Here is a 16,231-nt window from a genome sequence, read left to right as displayed (position 1 = left end):
TTATTGTATTTAAATCGGCAAACCCGGAATTATCCTTATCCGTTCCCAGAATCTGATCCGGTTTTATTTACATTTCCGGTTGTGCCAATGATGGCATCCATTGTTGTTTTTGACAGTCAGATATGTTTTTACCAGGATTTACACATCACTGGTTGGCGATGTTCGGCATAAAGCTAGCGGTTGAACAAAATAAACATCGCTGTGATGAATAATAAAGATGAAAATGAATTTGAGATCGTTTGGCAATTTTGCTAGAATGTTAGAAAAATCTATGAAAAAAAAACACCGGACATTCGGACCGGAATTCAACAAAATTTTACCAGACCGATCCATTATTCACCAGATTTGTCCGACGGTCCGACGTATTTCGTGTAGTCTGAATTTGTCAAACCATTTATTTAACTCACTCGTTGGACCATCACCAATATTAACTTATAACAGACTCAGTGAAATATGGTATATGGATGCAAACTCATCCTTTTATAAAGCTTCAATTAACCCTTTCACTGATTGCTGCCCAGACTGAAGCTACTATGAGATGATGGCTTCCCTGGCTACTATTACTTACAATGTAAGTGGGAGATCTTCATAATAAATGTCAATAAAAACTTGTTTGTAGTTATTTGTGTATTCATTTCATCATGTTCATTCACTAACACTTATGTTCACAGTTTTGTTCATGTTTTGATAATTTTTTCTTCATAAAATATTCAAATTTTCGGCATTATCTAGGTGAAATTCTCAAAATTCTGCTCTTTGACCCCAAATTGTAATTTTTTAACCCAAAACGGCAAAATTTCGAAAAATTTTACGAGGCTGTACAAATTCCTCACACTGATTGATGTACATTCCAAGTGTTTTGTACATAAAACAACATTTTGTGTCAAAAATGTATACTAATTTGGCTTCAGTTCTTCCATGTTCTTTCAAAAAAAATGTTCCCTCATTTCAAATTCTCGTAAATTCCATAAATTTCCTCTGATTTTGACACAGATTTCAACATACGGAAGCGCCATGTTTACACTTTCATCCGGATATTCATCAAAGAAGGATAACTCATGTTTGCACTGTTTTGAGCGGGAAATATAAAAGAGGTATTCCGATCCCGGTAAAACGGGACTCATCGTCAACTGTCTGAAGCGTGAATCGCGGTAAACCGGGACTCATTGGCGAAAGGGTTGAAGGAGATAAAAATAATAAAAAAGTAGATACTCTTAAAGGGGCACTAGCTATGAGATACATAAAAAATCTAAATATTGATTTTTTTCTGTTCAATCAATAATAAAAGTGAAATAGTGAAATAACAATTCGCTGTTTGCAGCCAAAAAGGTTCAATTTTGTCAAATTACACTAAGAAACATTGATAATTAGTTATTCACTTGCAAGTGAATGAGCCCACCTCTTTAAATCCGTATTCATGTGAACTTCAATTTAACCCCTAGCTAGTGATTGACAACGCATGCATTGTACGTGTACTGGTTATTTAAAGAAAAAGAATGTCAACAATGAAAGTGAAACTACTGTAAATCATTTGTTTACAAATTCGATGCACATAAAATCATTCTTATACGGTTAAAAACAATGACATGAATGAGAAACATCTATTTTTAATCTATAAAATCAAATCAAATAGACCTATTAAAATCCAATTGCACCTGTTGGTTTAATCTATTCATATTTATTTATGTTTACATCGCTTAATATATGGTCATCTGAGGTCAAATCGATAGTTAATTAGATGGTGTCTGGACTAAAATACACACGAAACGAACCTATATATTATCTACCCCATACTCTGTCAACTGTTTATTTTAGACTTTTGATAGTTTAGATAAATGTTTTACATTGTTATAAATCAAATATGAGAATTTGAGTCAAATCGGTGACCATGAATTTGACAGCTAGTGCCCCTTTAATTTCATTGAAAAAAGTCCACCTGATAAATTACTAAATAAATTTAATAAGTTAACTTTAGGAGTAAAAAAATGCTCTTGTAATATAGCTGCTCGATCTGAATTAGGCAGCTACCCTATTGATTGCTTTATAAAAAGACAAACTCTTTTTCATGATAGGCTATTAAGGGAAGAAACTAGCCCCTTACTAAAAGAGACACTAAATTTGGCAAAAACTTTACATAATGCAGGTATTTATTCTTGGTACTCCTACATGTATGTAAATCATGTCAGAAGTCACAATGATTTAGAAATTGTTAACCAAAATAAGGATAAAAATAATAGGCTAATATACAAACAAAATTTAGAAAACTCCTATGAAAATTTATATAATGATAAAATATTAAATTTACAAGAGAATAGCAAACTCCAACTTTTTAAAAAAATAAAGAAAAGCTATAACTTTGAACCATACATACTTTCTCAAAACTTTGAATATAGACAACTAATTTGTAAATTTCGAATAAGTGACCACTGCTAATTAATAGAAACTGGTAGATACTGGAAAATTCCCACAGATTTAAGACTATGTACACATTGTGATGTACTAGATGATGAGTTTCATTTCTTTTTTAAATGTAAAATAAATGAACAATTAAGAAAAGAATTTTTAAATGAAAATAAATACATACTAGTAACTTAAATGATATAGATAAATTAAAACATATCCTCAATCCTGAAACCAAACAGGACACTTGCAAATTAGGCTCCTTTTTAAAAAAAGTCACTAAGGGAGTCCTTGATATAATTTGAATCTCTCATATATACATTTTGTATATTGATTTAAAGACAAGGATTATAGTTTCAAGTGTCTGCATTGTTTATTTTCATTGTTTTATATATGTTAACTGTATACTATGTATAATGTTTTAAGCCATCGGCCCATATGAGCGTAAAGTGCTTTTCAATAAAGTTGATATTAAACTGTAAAATGAAAGGACCAAGGAATGGATTTGGACTTTTTTTGTGGTATTAAAACTTGTAATCAGTCAATGAATATAAATAGGGATCAGTGAAGTTACTCTGTGCAAACATTCTCTTGCTACTCTTCATAGGCATGATGAGTGTCTTATATAGTCGGTTTTCTGTGGGACTTTCGTGTTGTCTGTTGACAAGTCCAGCCAGTGTTGAGTTGTGAAATTATGTTGAGGCATTCTACCTTGATTTTCGAGATCTATTTTTTACAAATAAGGAAACGTTTATACCGTTTAACTGTATTTTATGATGGAGTTACTTATAATAATGCAGGATTTTTTTTCTTCAAAAAAGTATTTTGTTTACCTGTCATTTGTATAAAAAGCAAAAAGTGTACGTTGCAAATGTTGTGCTCTTTTAAAAATGGCGCGCCGCTTTTATTTATTAGTTTCGTAAAGATGAATTCTTAAAGTATAAATGTATATTCAAATCATCCGATTCATTTTATTGTCAGTATTTGAATTTTTTAACTATTATTGTGAAAGTTAATATATCATTTACGAAAATTTGTATTGGGATTTTCTACTTTATTTATAGCACAATGCCATGACGTCATAATTCGAAAGGATATCCCTAACGTCACGTTTTATTCCATTCAACATCACATGCATCTTCACTACGCATTTCCTAGAATGAAAAAAGTAAAATGCCAAATGAGGAGTCAATTAACCAGGCAGAAGTTATATGGAACTATTTGAAACTCAACCATACACTCGAAAAGGTAAATTTCCAAATATTAGAGCATGTAATTTAGAGTCCTTAAATTTAGACTGATAAAAATAGTATAATTTCTCATTTCTTGTATAAAATATTTATGTGTGTAATAACACGGATTCAAACGATACATTAAAACTAGAATGAAATAAAACTTGAAGAAATGACGATGGTACATTTAGAAAGATAGATGTATCCGAAGTTTAAACTCCCAAACAAAAAAGAACCATCGGAGTAACTTATGCCACTTATATATATATATATGTGAGTTTCCAGTGGTTATAAGGGGGAGATTGAAAATAAGATGTGCACGATGGTCTTAAAGTCTTGAAGTTAGTCACTGAAGAGTCTCGTCAGTCTTTCATTTTCATTTTTATTTCAGACAGTCATTTTTATGATTTAACCATGCACCCTACTTTTGAAAGAGGAACAGTGCCCCTTTGACCCACAATTTCGATTTAAAAATGCTAAATACTTTACCTATTTATTGTTAATTGTCTTTCCCTCTCTTTTGCTCATGATATTTATAAGCTATAGTTTATATTGTTGCATTAACTACAAATCGATTTTCTAGGGAAACTTCACCACTGATGCTAGGATACTAAAGATGTGAATCCATTTGGGTTTTTTTTTCGTGTTTTTTTTTTTGGCATATCAAATAATTTCACGATTTAAAAGTATAATACTACAAGAGTTTAACCAGATAAATATTATATGCACATTACAATCTAATTAAAATAGTGATCTCTGATTTTGTTATACTTCATATGTAGTATAAAGAAATCAGAGATCAATATTTTAGTTAGATTGATGCACATAATAGCTTACTATGTTTTATATGTTATATATATGCCGAGTCATGCAGAAGAAAATATAAAAAAAAAAAAGAAGATGTGGTATAATTGCCAATGAGACAACTGTCCACAACAGACCAAAATGACACAGACACTAACAACTATAGGTCACCGTAAGTCTTTTATTCTGATCTAATCTTTATCCTATTTCTTTCTGAACGAAGATCACATGCGTTATGGGATGAACAGCCTGAATTGTATATTTCTAGTTCACTAAATCGATTCGGGCCCATTTCCAAACACCTGTGGTGTAGTCGACCCAAAAATGTTAGTGTTATCCATTTGACATATCATTCTGTTAAATGCATTTGAATATCAATGAGTGGTACAAGCATTCGCTATAGCCATTTAGAAGGAACACATCCTTGTTTAATATTTCCTCCTTTTTCTGACCTTTGTTAGTTAGCACGTATTATGCGCTCTGCTCTGCGTGTTTGACCGTCGTCAGTCCATCACAGATCAATACCCCTTTTACATTACCATAAAACACCATGACCAAATAATCAGGTTTTTTCTAGGAGTTTAATGTCAGTGTACTTGTTATTTTACATAATGTTAAATGTCAATGATATTAGGAATTTCAACGGTCCATGATTATATAACCAGACTGATCATGTCGATCATCGGCAATCGAATTTTACCATTGTAATTAAAATAAACTTGATTCAGATTAATAAATATTCAAAATATAATTTTGTTCTTGCCAACTTATTTCTAAATTTTATTAAAATTGTCATTTTCTTCTATTGTCATTTTGACTGATTGATTTTAGCAGATTATTTTCCTTTTTTAGAGCGATTTGATTATCGTATTCGGGAATCCTGATATAAGGACAATAGAATATGCTTCAAAATTGTGGTTAGATGGGTTCGCTAAATGGTTGATGATTACCGGGAATGAAGGAACACTTACAAAAGGTAAGGTTAGAGATTTTAGTAGCATTCGAGTACTCCCTCATTGAAAAAGAAATGTATACATATATCGTTTATTGACCGAGCCTTGTGGACTGGTTGTTACTATATAGTCGCTTTTATTCTATACATGTCTATAAATTTTTTTAAGTGTGGAGATTTGATTGAAGGGGTATGTGCCTTATAAACGACAAACATTTATAATTCTCTGTACATGGAAAACTTGTATGATATTCCTATAATACTAACAGAAAATGTATTTTTTCGCTCTGCGTTTATTTCTGAGAACAAAGAGGAGATATTTTGATTAATTTTCATTTTGCAGGAAAATGGCAAAAGCCTGAGGCACAAATATTCAAAGATATTGCCGTTAGTCAGGGTGTACCAGAGGAAAAGATTCTTTTGGAGGAAGAAGCAACTAACACCGGAGAAAATGTAACATTTTCATATCAAATACTTGAGAAGCTTGGTCTACTGGATTCGGTAAAAACAATCATTTTGGTTCAGATGCCATTTATGGAGAGACGAACATATGCAACATTTGCTAAGCAGTGGCCTGGCGGCATGAATCAGTTGGACAGAGTTTGTGTTACGTCGCCTGCCATAGATTTAATGTCATACCCTAACGATGATGTCGGTGATTTAGATAAAATAATGGAAATGATGGTTGGTTGTCTCCAACGTGTCAAAAATTACCCTAAACTTGGATTTCAGATTGAACAAGACATTCCAGATAATGTTTGGAACATTGGAGAGAACTTCTTGCCCAGTGGAAAATACTAGTTTCAATTAACTATTAAAATATACACTTGAACTCGTTAATTAAATCAATTTATGTTTGAATTATTGTATTTTCATAGCATTCTGAATGGAGGAATTGGTGAACATTCAAATTCGGCAACTTCAGCAAAAAATCATATAGCTATCACTCGCCTTTTTTCAATAGATGCATTTATTAAAATATGAGGCTAAATGAGGTTTGGTTGTTTGAACAATAGGTCCCGCAAGGTCTTCAACAATGAACAAAACCCTATATCATGCGTATAGCGAGGTATGACAAAATGTGAAACAATGCCAAAGAGATTGATTAATTGCGTGTTGGTTGCATTGAACACATTCGTAAGCCATCAACCAAACCCCACAACTATCGTTTCATTTCGCCTTACAGTAATTAAGTGTCCGACAACTGATATGTATAACCTTTTAAACAGATCACAGACTTCTATCAAAGATAATTTTTTTAATTATTGTAAGTGAGCATTCAAGTCTCCCAAACAAAGTTTCTTCTTCTTTGACCTACAATCTATCTCTCTAGGACTTTCACACAATATATGTCTTTACTACAATCACACACACACACCATGTCTACACTTCATTGGCAATCATACTTCCTATCTTTTTTTATTTATTCATCAATTAAAATTCGGTTTTGATCGATCTGTGATGGCGAGTACACTAATATCATTGCGTGTCTTTTGTCTTTTTTTCTGTGCTTAGTCTCGATTTGATGAGTTGGACCCTTTCCAACTAATTTTTAAAGTTTGTTCAGAAATTGTATTCAAATAGGGCACCCTATGTTTTTTTTTCTTTTTCCGTATACAAATTTATTTTGAGTCCATTCGACTACCTGTTTTTTTTCAATGAGTTTTGTTTGCCTCCTCGGAATTTCTGTTCTTCTTATAATTTCTTTGATTTGACACATGCAGTTTAGTGTTGTCTTCTAGTTCACTATGGGGGTTTACAGAAGAGAGAGTATTGGACAAAAAATAAAGAAGAGGGAAAAGAAACTACTAGTAATAAAATAAAGAAAAACGAATAGAGAATAATGAATTTACAAAAAATATTAAGAATAGAGAAAATGGCCTAAAAAATAAAAAAAATGAAACCCCCTTAAAAAATCCAGCCCCTCCTTGGATTTTTGCAAAAGAGAGTGCAGATACCAAGAGATAAACTTGCATTAATTCGAAAAGACAGCAATATCATGGACCAAAAAAAAATCCACAAGAACACGACTGTTAAAAACGAAAGTGGCCAGTTTCTGCTCCCCTAGTGGCACCGTCGTTGCGCACATTATCCGTTAAGCTATAAGGTCAGTTAGAGACGAGATTTGAAAAACATGTTGTAAAAGTCAACACAGGTAAATAATATAAGATTTGGTGGTGGAATCTGTTTCTCTAATGATTTTCTAACATTATGCAGGCAAACTTAATATTCCTTCTTTTCGAATGCTCTGCAAAAAGATGTGTTCTTTCTATGTGACGTCATCAGGAATGGTCGCCTTTTTTCATGCCGTCACAATAGGAATTTCAGAGGAGAGCAAGAAAATTCGACGTCATAATCGGATTTTAACCAATGAAGTACTGAGATCAAACGAACCACGTGCACACGTTGATTAAATTAAAAAAAAAAGTAATCAACGTGTGAGAAGATGGTTACATCTTGCACAAAATGTGAGAGGAGCAGTCGAGATAACATTAGAAGAAGAAACTTCTCAAGACTAAGAAATTAAATTTCGTCAAAGTGGCAAAGACTGAGGGGAAATCGAGTGGTCAAAATTACGATTCATCCATCACCTATGCCATCATCATCCAATGTAAGTAACCGTACTTATGTCTTATCAAAGAAAGAAGAAGCTTCCACTCAGAATATTTCAACGAATGACGTAGTGGTGGAATTAGAACAAAGCACTCCCATCTGTAGAGGCTATGCATTCCAAGAGCGGGAGGTAATAAGTTTAGAAAAAAACAAAGGATAAAATTGGAACTGCGGCCTCTATTTAAGTTGAAGAAGTGCTACCTATAAATAAAAAGGCAAGGCCAAAAGCCGCAAAAGGAACAAGAACCTCAATGACAATAGCGGATTCATTTGAGCAAGATATCACTCTTCATGCAGGGGAAGTTTTATCGTCGAATACAAACTTTATACCACTTGCCTCAAGAACACTTCTAACTGTTGATGAACTCGGATAAGTGGATGTATCAACACATAAACGATTAAAATGTGGGTGTTAGGATTTTTGTGCTTGTTTTTTTAACTTGTTTTTATGTATTTATAACTTGAAACTTTTTGTGTGACATATGATCCGTAAACATAACATGACGTTCATTATGCATATAATGATAATTATATTTATGATGTGCCTTACCAAATGACAAATAACATGTGATTTGCAGAACAGGATGCAACCCTCTGGCGCACCGTGAAAAGTCGTAAGGTTGTAAGTCACTAGCGTAGATGATCGAATAAGCTCGTAAACTTGGCCTGCTGCAATTCAAATCTTGCTTATTGTATTTTATTGCTTTAACTTCATGTCATTTGATAGGGTACATCTTAAATATAATTATCATCATACATGTTAATTGTATGTTTAAAATACATTAGTTTCCCTCTTCAAATTCGTTATATTTTACTTTGAAGTTTTTCAATGGTCAAAGTTTATGTTAAGACTAATGTTTAGGAGGCTAATAATCTCCAGGAGAGATGTTAAATTCATCGTGACAATTTTGTCAACAACATCGTTAGTCTAACAACACTTGTAAACAACTGGACACTAGATAATAACTTCTTTGACGAATTTGATGATGTTCCCATTGACTTTTTATATAATATGGTTTCTAGCAAGAGCACGATTGTCTATTGTTGTTTAGATGGTAAACGTTACTAGCAACGCCTTGGTGGATGCATTTTGGGCCTTTTATAGCAGACTATACAGTATAGACTTTGCTCATTGTTGAGGGCCGTACGGTGACCTATAGTTTACTGTGTAATGTTGGTCTCTTTGGAGAGTTGTCTCATTGGCAATCATACCACATCTTCTTTTTTTAGATATATATTTGGTTATTAACAAGAACAAGATTGTTTTTTCAGACCGCATCGGTAATGTTTATATGGTTACAAGCAAGAAAAGGATTTTTTCAGACCGCCTTGGTGGTGAATATAAAATTATGGTTACTAGCAAGAACAGGGTTGTTTTTTATTTCTGCTTGTAGTGTGATCGACTCAAGTGCTAGATGGTATGGGTTCAAACCTCGGCCTGGTCAAATATGGGGACAGTGTACAGAAACTAACGACTTGAAATTGGTATGTGCTGCTTCTCGGCCAAACATGCATGGCAAGAAGTGGTTGGGGCAAATAAAATTGAGAAAGGAAATAGGGAATGTGTCAAAGCGATTACAACTCTGGCGACCATAGAGCAGAAGGCCACTAATGGGTCTTCAATGTAGCGAAAAACTTCCGCACCCGGAGGCGTTCTTCAGCTGGCCCCTTAAAAAGGTGCATACTAGTACAGTGATAATGGACGTCATACTAAACTCCGAATTATAATACAGAAGAAACTAAAATTAAAAACATACAAGACTAACAAAGGCCAGAGGCTCCTGACTTTGGACAGGCGCAAAATTGCGGCGGGATTAAGCTTGTTCATGAGATGCTGCTTGGCCTGTAGTCTGAATAATGTTACAGGGCAATGTGATTTGTCTTCCTTCTAACTGTTGCCTTATAAGGTACTGTATGTTGGTATGGTGAAACGCAGGGTCGATATTCCTTTCTAATTTTCATATTCTAGTCCTGAATATGCATCTGATTTGCCTCTGGTTGTTGAACACCATCCATTCATTTTGATTGGTTTTCTGAAAATCACTCCTGCATGCAAGGATTTAACAAAAAGCTGTACTTTACTCTAATAAATACACTAGAATGCGAGTTTCTCGACGGTCAATTATGATAAAGTTATGAGTTGTGCGCACATGGTTTAAAAATTGTGCGCACAAGATTAAAAAAGTTGTGCGCACAAGATTTAAAGTCGCGCGCACACATATTTTTAATTTCATCTTTGGCACTTAAGGGGCTCCGTATAAATGCAAATCATTATCTTTGAAATGAATTATAGAAGGACCACATTTCATTATGCTTTCAATACAAGGAAAAGCATATTATATAACAATTATTAAACTAAATACACATTTATATTTTATATATTTATAAAAAAAACATAGAAGATTTAAAGCACTTATTTGAAATAAAGACATCTTAATGAATAAAATTGAGAATGGAAATGGGGAATGTGTCAAAGAGACAACAGCCCGACCAAATAAAAAAACAACGTTTGTTTGAATTCCGTACCGGTCCATGCGAGAAAATCAATCTTCCTTAAATAACCAACGATATATAACTATACTAATCATGTATCATGCATAAAGGTTTAACTTCGGAGGCAATAAAGTTTTCAAAGTTCTGATTGCAAGCCATTTTTACATACAGCATGTATAAATAAGGTGGTTGAAAATGGAAGTGTTTAACGACCATCTGATTTTTCATTGATTTTTGTTTGCTTCCTCGGAATTTCTGATTTTGATTTGACACATGCAGTTTAGTTTCGTCTTCTAGTTCACTTAAGGGGTACATAATAGAGAGTATTGGACAAAAAATAAAGAAAAGAGTAAAGGAGCTAATAAGAATAGAGAATAATGAATTTACAAAAATTATTAAGAATAGAGAAAAATGACCTAATGACCTAAAAATAAAGATCACAGAAATTACCCCCCCCCCCCTTAAAAATATCCAGCCCCTGGGATTTTTGCAAGAGAGAGTACAGATACCAAGAGGTAAACTTACATAAATTCGAAGAAACCGCAATATTATTGACCAAAAAAATCCACAATAACACGACTTTGACGGTTAAAAACGAGAGTGGCCAGTTTCTGCTCCCCTAGTGGCAACCGTCGTTGTGCACAATATCCGTAAAGCAGTAAAAGGTCAGTTGGAGACGAGATTTGATAAACATGTTGTAAAAGTCAACACAAGTTGCACTTGTCGGGTTGCTCATAGCAAGTAAAATCTGGGGACAATTGCATTCATTATAACTAAAGAATTCGTTCACAAAGAAGTGGAATTATAAAGTGAATTTGAAATATTATCTTTTTTATGTGTAACGTTCTCAACCGATATACTAATTTACACTCACTGCAGTTGAACTTTGGGTTGTCTCATTGGCGCGTATATTGTTAGATTTGTCGAGATTATGTTGTAGTAAATGTAAGAATGTTAACATTTGGTCGCTCTTTATTGCTTAGATTTGCAGAATGTCACAAACGGAGCAACCATGTTACATTGCGGCACTTAGACTGTTGAAGTCATATTTAATTCTAAGTGATTGCCTCTGTTTCTTTCTTGGGTGATTATGTTGTTCATAATTGAAATGGCTTGCTGAAAATATAGAGGTTTTTTTTTCGACAATCCCTTTTATTTTGTATCAATGGATGGCCATGCATGCCACAAACTGTTTCCTCAGATACTTTTTTTAATTAGATTGATGTATACAAATCGTAATTCAACTTAACATATATATTCAGTATTTTAAGTTACTTACTAGCACACTGCGTAACGAATTTATCTTGCCGAGTATCTTAAAATGTGGTATTTAAGACTAGTGACCTAGCAAGGTGATCAAGTCTTCAATATTCAAAAACTACTTCCATTAGTCAATACATAAACAAATGACAGCAATAACAACTTTTTACCTTTTAGTGACATTAATAAATTTATTACAATCGCATGAATCGGTCTTCATCAATTTCTTCGTTTGATAAAACCTTTCATATGTTTCCTTGACACGTGACCGTCACGTGTACGGTGTTGTTTAAACAAAGGAACACAACATTGAAATAAACCACGCCTACTAACCACATAATATATATATATATATAAGTGCTATCCACGCGGTTGGTTTTAACCAACCACATTCCCTGAATTTGTTATGATGTAGAATGAACTAGTATCCAGTCGTGATATTTATGTAAATTTCTTAAAGTCATAATAAACGAGTGACCGGTGGGTAAATTTTTAATTAATTAAGAATACTTAATTCCATCTCGGATGCTTTCGACATTACTCGTTACCTGTTTGTACAAAATTTATCGTTTGTAATTTATACGCACTTTGTTTGGTAAATAGAAATATCTGTTCACTTCAGGTAAATTTTCATAAATATTCACGGTCATCCCAAAATGTCGGATGAAAAATTAGGTCAGTATTTTTATTGTCTGTTTAAGTGTTTCTACATCATTTTCTTTACAAAGCATTCATGTACGATGTAAATTTATAAAAGATTCACACGGAAATCACAAATTAATACCGAAAAATGTGTATTAAACAGGAAATTGGATTTGAAAAAATCGCTAAGATGACCGTTAATCATAATCGAGATGACCGTAACAGGATCAGCGATTCATAGCAAGGGTGACCGTAATTGGCTAAAAGATGACCGTAATTTGTAAAGGATGACCGCAACTTTTAAAGGATGACCCTCTACTCTGAGAAATATACATACTTGTATTCATAGCTTTTTGTTGAGTTTGTCTCAATAGAGGCTCGGATAGCGGATATGAATATATTTAAGGTTTATGTACCCTTCTGTAGCCATTTTAGTACGAATTTTTTAAACCTCAATTGTATCAAAACTAAAGATATAATAAATAATAGAGATAGTCCATTTAGTACATGTTCCAAGGGGAAACTTGATGCAAAGCACTATTTTTTACTGTTTCATTGCATTTGATAGAAAAAGAGGACTTTGTGGCAAATAAATTAAGATTTTTATAGAAAATCCACAGCCTTTAATACAGAGATTTTTGTTATAAAATTTGAAACATAAATTACTCACTTGATTTTCTATGATGTGCTAGTGTTTATTTTTTACAAAAAGTTCTAAGTAAGCTGTAAATTCCAAAACACTTCGTGCTGAGTCACTAAAGTCGAGCGCACCCTAAAAGGTGTACTTGATTTTGGCCATATTTATACTTGTCTTAACCAATAACTACATTTATAAACTTGTTTTAAGGAAATCAATGCTAGCACTGCATGCAATAATCCTATATCTATCAGTCATCAAATTGCCAAATATGAGAGTACAAGGATAAAGGCTGTGGATTTTCTATAAAAATCTTGATTTATTTGCCACAAAGTCCTCTTTTTCTATTAAATGCAATGGAAGAGTAAAAAATAATGCTTTGCATCAAGTTTCCCCTTGGAATATGTACAAAATGGCCTATCTCTATTATTCATTATATCTGTAGTTTTGATACAATTGAAGTTTGAAAAGTTCGTACAAAAATGGCTACAGAAGGGTACATAAACCTTAATCAATTTCTTTTAACTATTTGCCGTATTTTGCTGGAGTTTATGACAATGATATTAAATTGCATATTTCTAATAATTAAATACTTATTAATAACGACATTAAAATTTGAATACAAATTAACAGCGATACGATGAAAAGTTGAAGAAAAAACATTAATTAAACATATGAATATACAGTAATCGAACCCATGTGTATGGTTCCAGAGGAAGCACAATAAAATCTTAATATCTGCCAAAATAAACCAATAAACATTCCCTTAACAACACCGGATCCAATGGAAATGCAAAATTTATTCTGCATTCAGTTGGTTTTACTGGTATGCCATTTTCATTTTTCTAAAAAAATTACCCTCTTACCCAAGTTGAACAGTTCCTTAATAGTAATCCAGAATGCCAGCGTTTCTGGAACATATCTTTTAGAGTATATTGTTTACTGGGAATAAAACCTTCCGACATCCAGTACCAAATAAAAAGCAATATGTTCAGTAAATATTCCATTAGAAATGGATTGCAATACGGAAATGAAGTCTTCGTATCGCCCTATCTCTTTTAGTTTTGCCTTAATATTTGCAATAGTTCATAAATATAAAACAAGAAGATGTGGTATGATTGCCAATGAGACAATTCTCCACAAGAGACCAAAATGACATAGAAATAAACAACTATAGGTCAACGTACGGTCTTCAACAATGAGCAAAGTCCATACCGCAGTGTCAGCTATAAAAGGCCCCTAAATTACAATGTAAAACAATTCAAACGAGAAAACTAACGACCTAATAAAGTTAATTTGTTTATTTCCGTTTGACACCCTTCTTCTACATTATCGCCACTGACTTTCAAATTTGAGGAACATCTTTTTAATGATATAGTTTGTTCTTCTAACTTTATATTTGTTTTATAACCTTTTCCTTACAGTATTTTAAGTTTTGTTACTTCAACTCTGAAATTTACAGACGTATATGCAGTGAACAGTGTTTTCATCCAAAACTTTCTTTCTAAAACTAAATGTTTGTGGACAAACATGATTGTCTATAGTGTACGTGTATCAGATTGCTGTACATTAAATGACGTGAATTTGCGGGTGGTTTAATGACATGTACTGAAACAAAGGACATTTGCAATGGTAGTTGAAACGTAATAATGTCAATGAGTGTACATGCTTTGACATTTAAAAAAAAAATTGTATCTTTTATATGACATCAAGAATAATCCAAGAAATAAAAAAAAAATCGTTTTGCGTATACTTGGGGGCTACAAATTGTGAACTATGTATTTTTCTTCTACCTATAGGATAATGCAGTCTTATAAATACGTTTTATACCAATTCTTTTTACTATTTGATACAAAAAATGTAATACAAATACGGATATATCTTAAAATTGATGGTCATCCTTAAAATGTTACGGTCATCTTTTATAAATAACGGTCATCCTTTTACAAATTACGGTCATCTATATACCAATTACGGTCATCCTTGTTATATGTTACAGTCATCTTGAAAATATTTTAATCGCGATTTACGGTCATCTTAGCGATTTTTTCAAATCCAATTTCCTGTTAAATACACATTTCTCGGTAGTAATTTGCGATTTCCGTGTGAATCTTTTATAATTTTACATCGTATCAATGTATGTTTTGTAAAGAAAATGATATAGAAACACTTAAACAGACAATAAAAATACTGACCTAATTTTTCATCCGACATCTTGGGATGACCGTGAATGCAGTTACGGTCATCAGCTTTACCCCAGTGAATATTTCCTGGTCATTTCGAAAAGTTAACTGGTCAATTCAACACGTTAAATAAGCGAGTGACCGGTGAAAAATACTGATGGTATTCCAATTCTTGAACCAATACATACAAACATCATAAACTTAGTCTTCTGTGCACGATTTTATCATTTTTTTTCGCAAAAAAAATTGTATAGTCGTCATTTTTTTCTCAATCGGTCAGTGTTGTTGTGAAAATATAGCAGTCAATTAAAGTTCGTGTTTTAAAGCCGAAGTTTAACGATTGTCACCTGTTTTTCAACAATCAACAAAAAGCATGGATATTGAGCACGTGTTAAAACATGTACAATCAGATAATAGTATGCGTATTGCGATCACCAGATTTTCACGAGATGGGTCACACGGAGGTCACTTTGCATACGAAAAATTCCTGGACGGAAGCAATTAAAATAAAGTAAAATTCTTTTGAATATGAACAAATTAAAGAATTTTCTTCAGAACAAAGTACATGTACAAAAGTTTTATAATGAAAACGATCCATTGAGTTATAAAAAACATATATGCATTATTTTTTCAACTTGAGGTTTCTTATGACTTTCAACATAGAAAAAGATTTTTTTTTTATATTAAGTTATAAATCATTTACAGAGGGAAAACAAATTATTGGACGCACTATATATTTGTTTGCAATAAAGAGGGCTATTTGCTTTGCGGTGGGTTTTTTTTTCGTGTGCGCGTAATGATTTTATATCAATAAATTTTACACCCCATCTTTTCTTTTGTGTTGTAAATAGAAGGGTTTAGAGCTAAATATCACCAGATTCTTCGATCATGCCTATTTCGCCGCTATATCATATATAGCATAGACCTGTTTGTCGAATTTAGACAAACGCAACACTGTTGTAATATTTCCCACCGGACGTTTAATTTAAAAAAAAAAACACCGTCAAAGCGTTAT

The 16,231-nt window shown here is 32.7% G+C and overlaps 2 protein-coding genes across 2 annotated transcripts in view; one reads left to right on the top strand and one right to left on the bottom strand.

The window, feature by feature from the left end:
* The window catches only part of LOC143079793 (kinesin-like protein KIF15), a 68,343-nt gene extending 65,042 nt beyond the window's left edge, over positions 1-3,301 (bottom strand). Inside the window, exon 1 of the mRNA XM_076255384.1 lies at positions 3,234-3,301. Within this exon, the coding sequence (XP_076111499.1) occupies positions 3,234-3,240 (7 nt within the window). The 5' untranslated portion in view covers positions 3,241-3,301. The remainder of the gene's footprint in view (positions 1-3,233) is intronic.
* A 184-nt stretch (positions 3,302-3,485) lies between these two features.
* LOC143079792 (uncharacterized protein SCO4629-like) lies at positions 3,486-6,220 on the top strand. The gene is made up of 3 exons (XM_076255383.1): positions 3,486-3,648; positions 5,289-5,412; positions 5,732-6,220. The coding sequence occupies exons 1-3, from the start codon at positions 3,574-3,576 to the stop codon at positions 6,187-6,189; spliced, it is 657 nt and encodes a 218-aa protein (XP_076111498.1). The 5' UTR covers positions 3,486-3,573; the 3' UTR covers positions 6,190-6,220.
* Positions 6,221-16,231: the final 10,011 nt, after the last annotated feature.

Source organism: Mytilus galloprovincialis, chromosome 6 (genome assembly GCF_965363235.1).
Source record: "Mytilus galloprovincialis chromosome 6, xbMytGall1.hap1.1, whole genome shotgun sequence".
Lineage (NCBI taxonomy): Eukaryota > Metazoa > Mollusca > Bivalvia > Mytilida > Mytilidae > Mytilus > Mytilus galloprovincialis.
Note: the sequence above shows the minus strand (reverse complement) of the source record. Positions and strands in the feature narration are given on the sequence as shown.

Bases quoted from the DNA above. Each gene is read 5' to 3' on its own strand.
- LOC143079792 (XM_076255383.1), top strand. From the start codon at position 3,574: ATGCCAAATGAGGAGTCAATTAACCAGGCAGAAGTTATATGGAACTAT. The intron at 3,649-5,288 runs GTAAATTTCCAA...TTCCTTTTTTAG, and splicing joins TCAACCATACACTCGAAAAG to AGCGATTTGATTATCGTATT. The intron at 5,413-5,731 runs GTAAGGTTAGAG...TTCATTTTGCAG, and splicing joins TGAAGGAACACTTACAAAAG to GAAAATGGCAAAAGCCTGAG.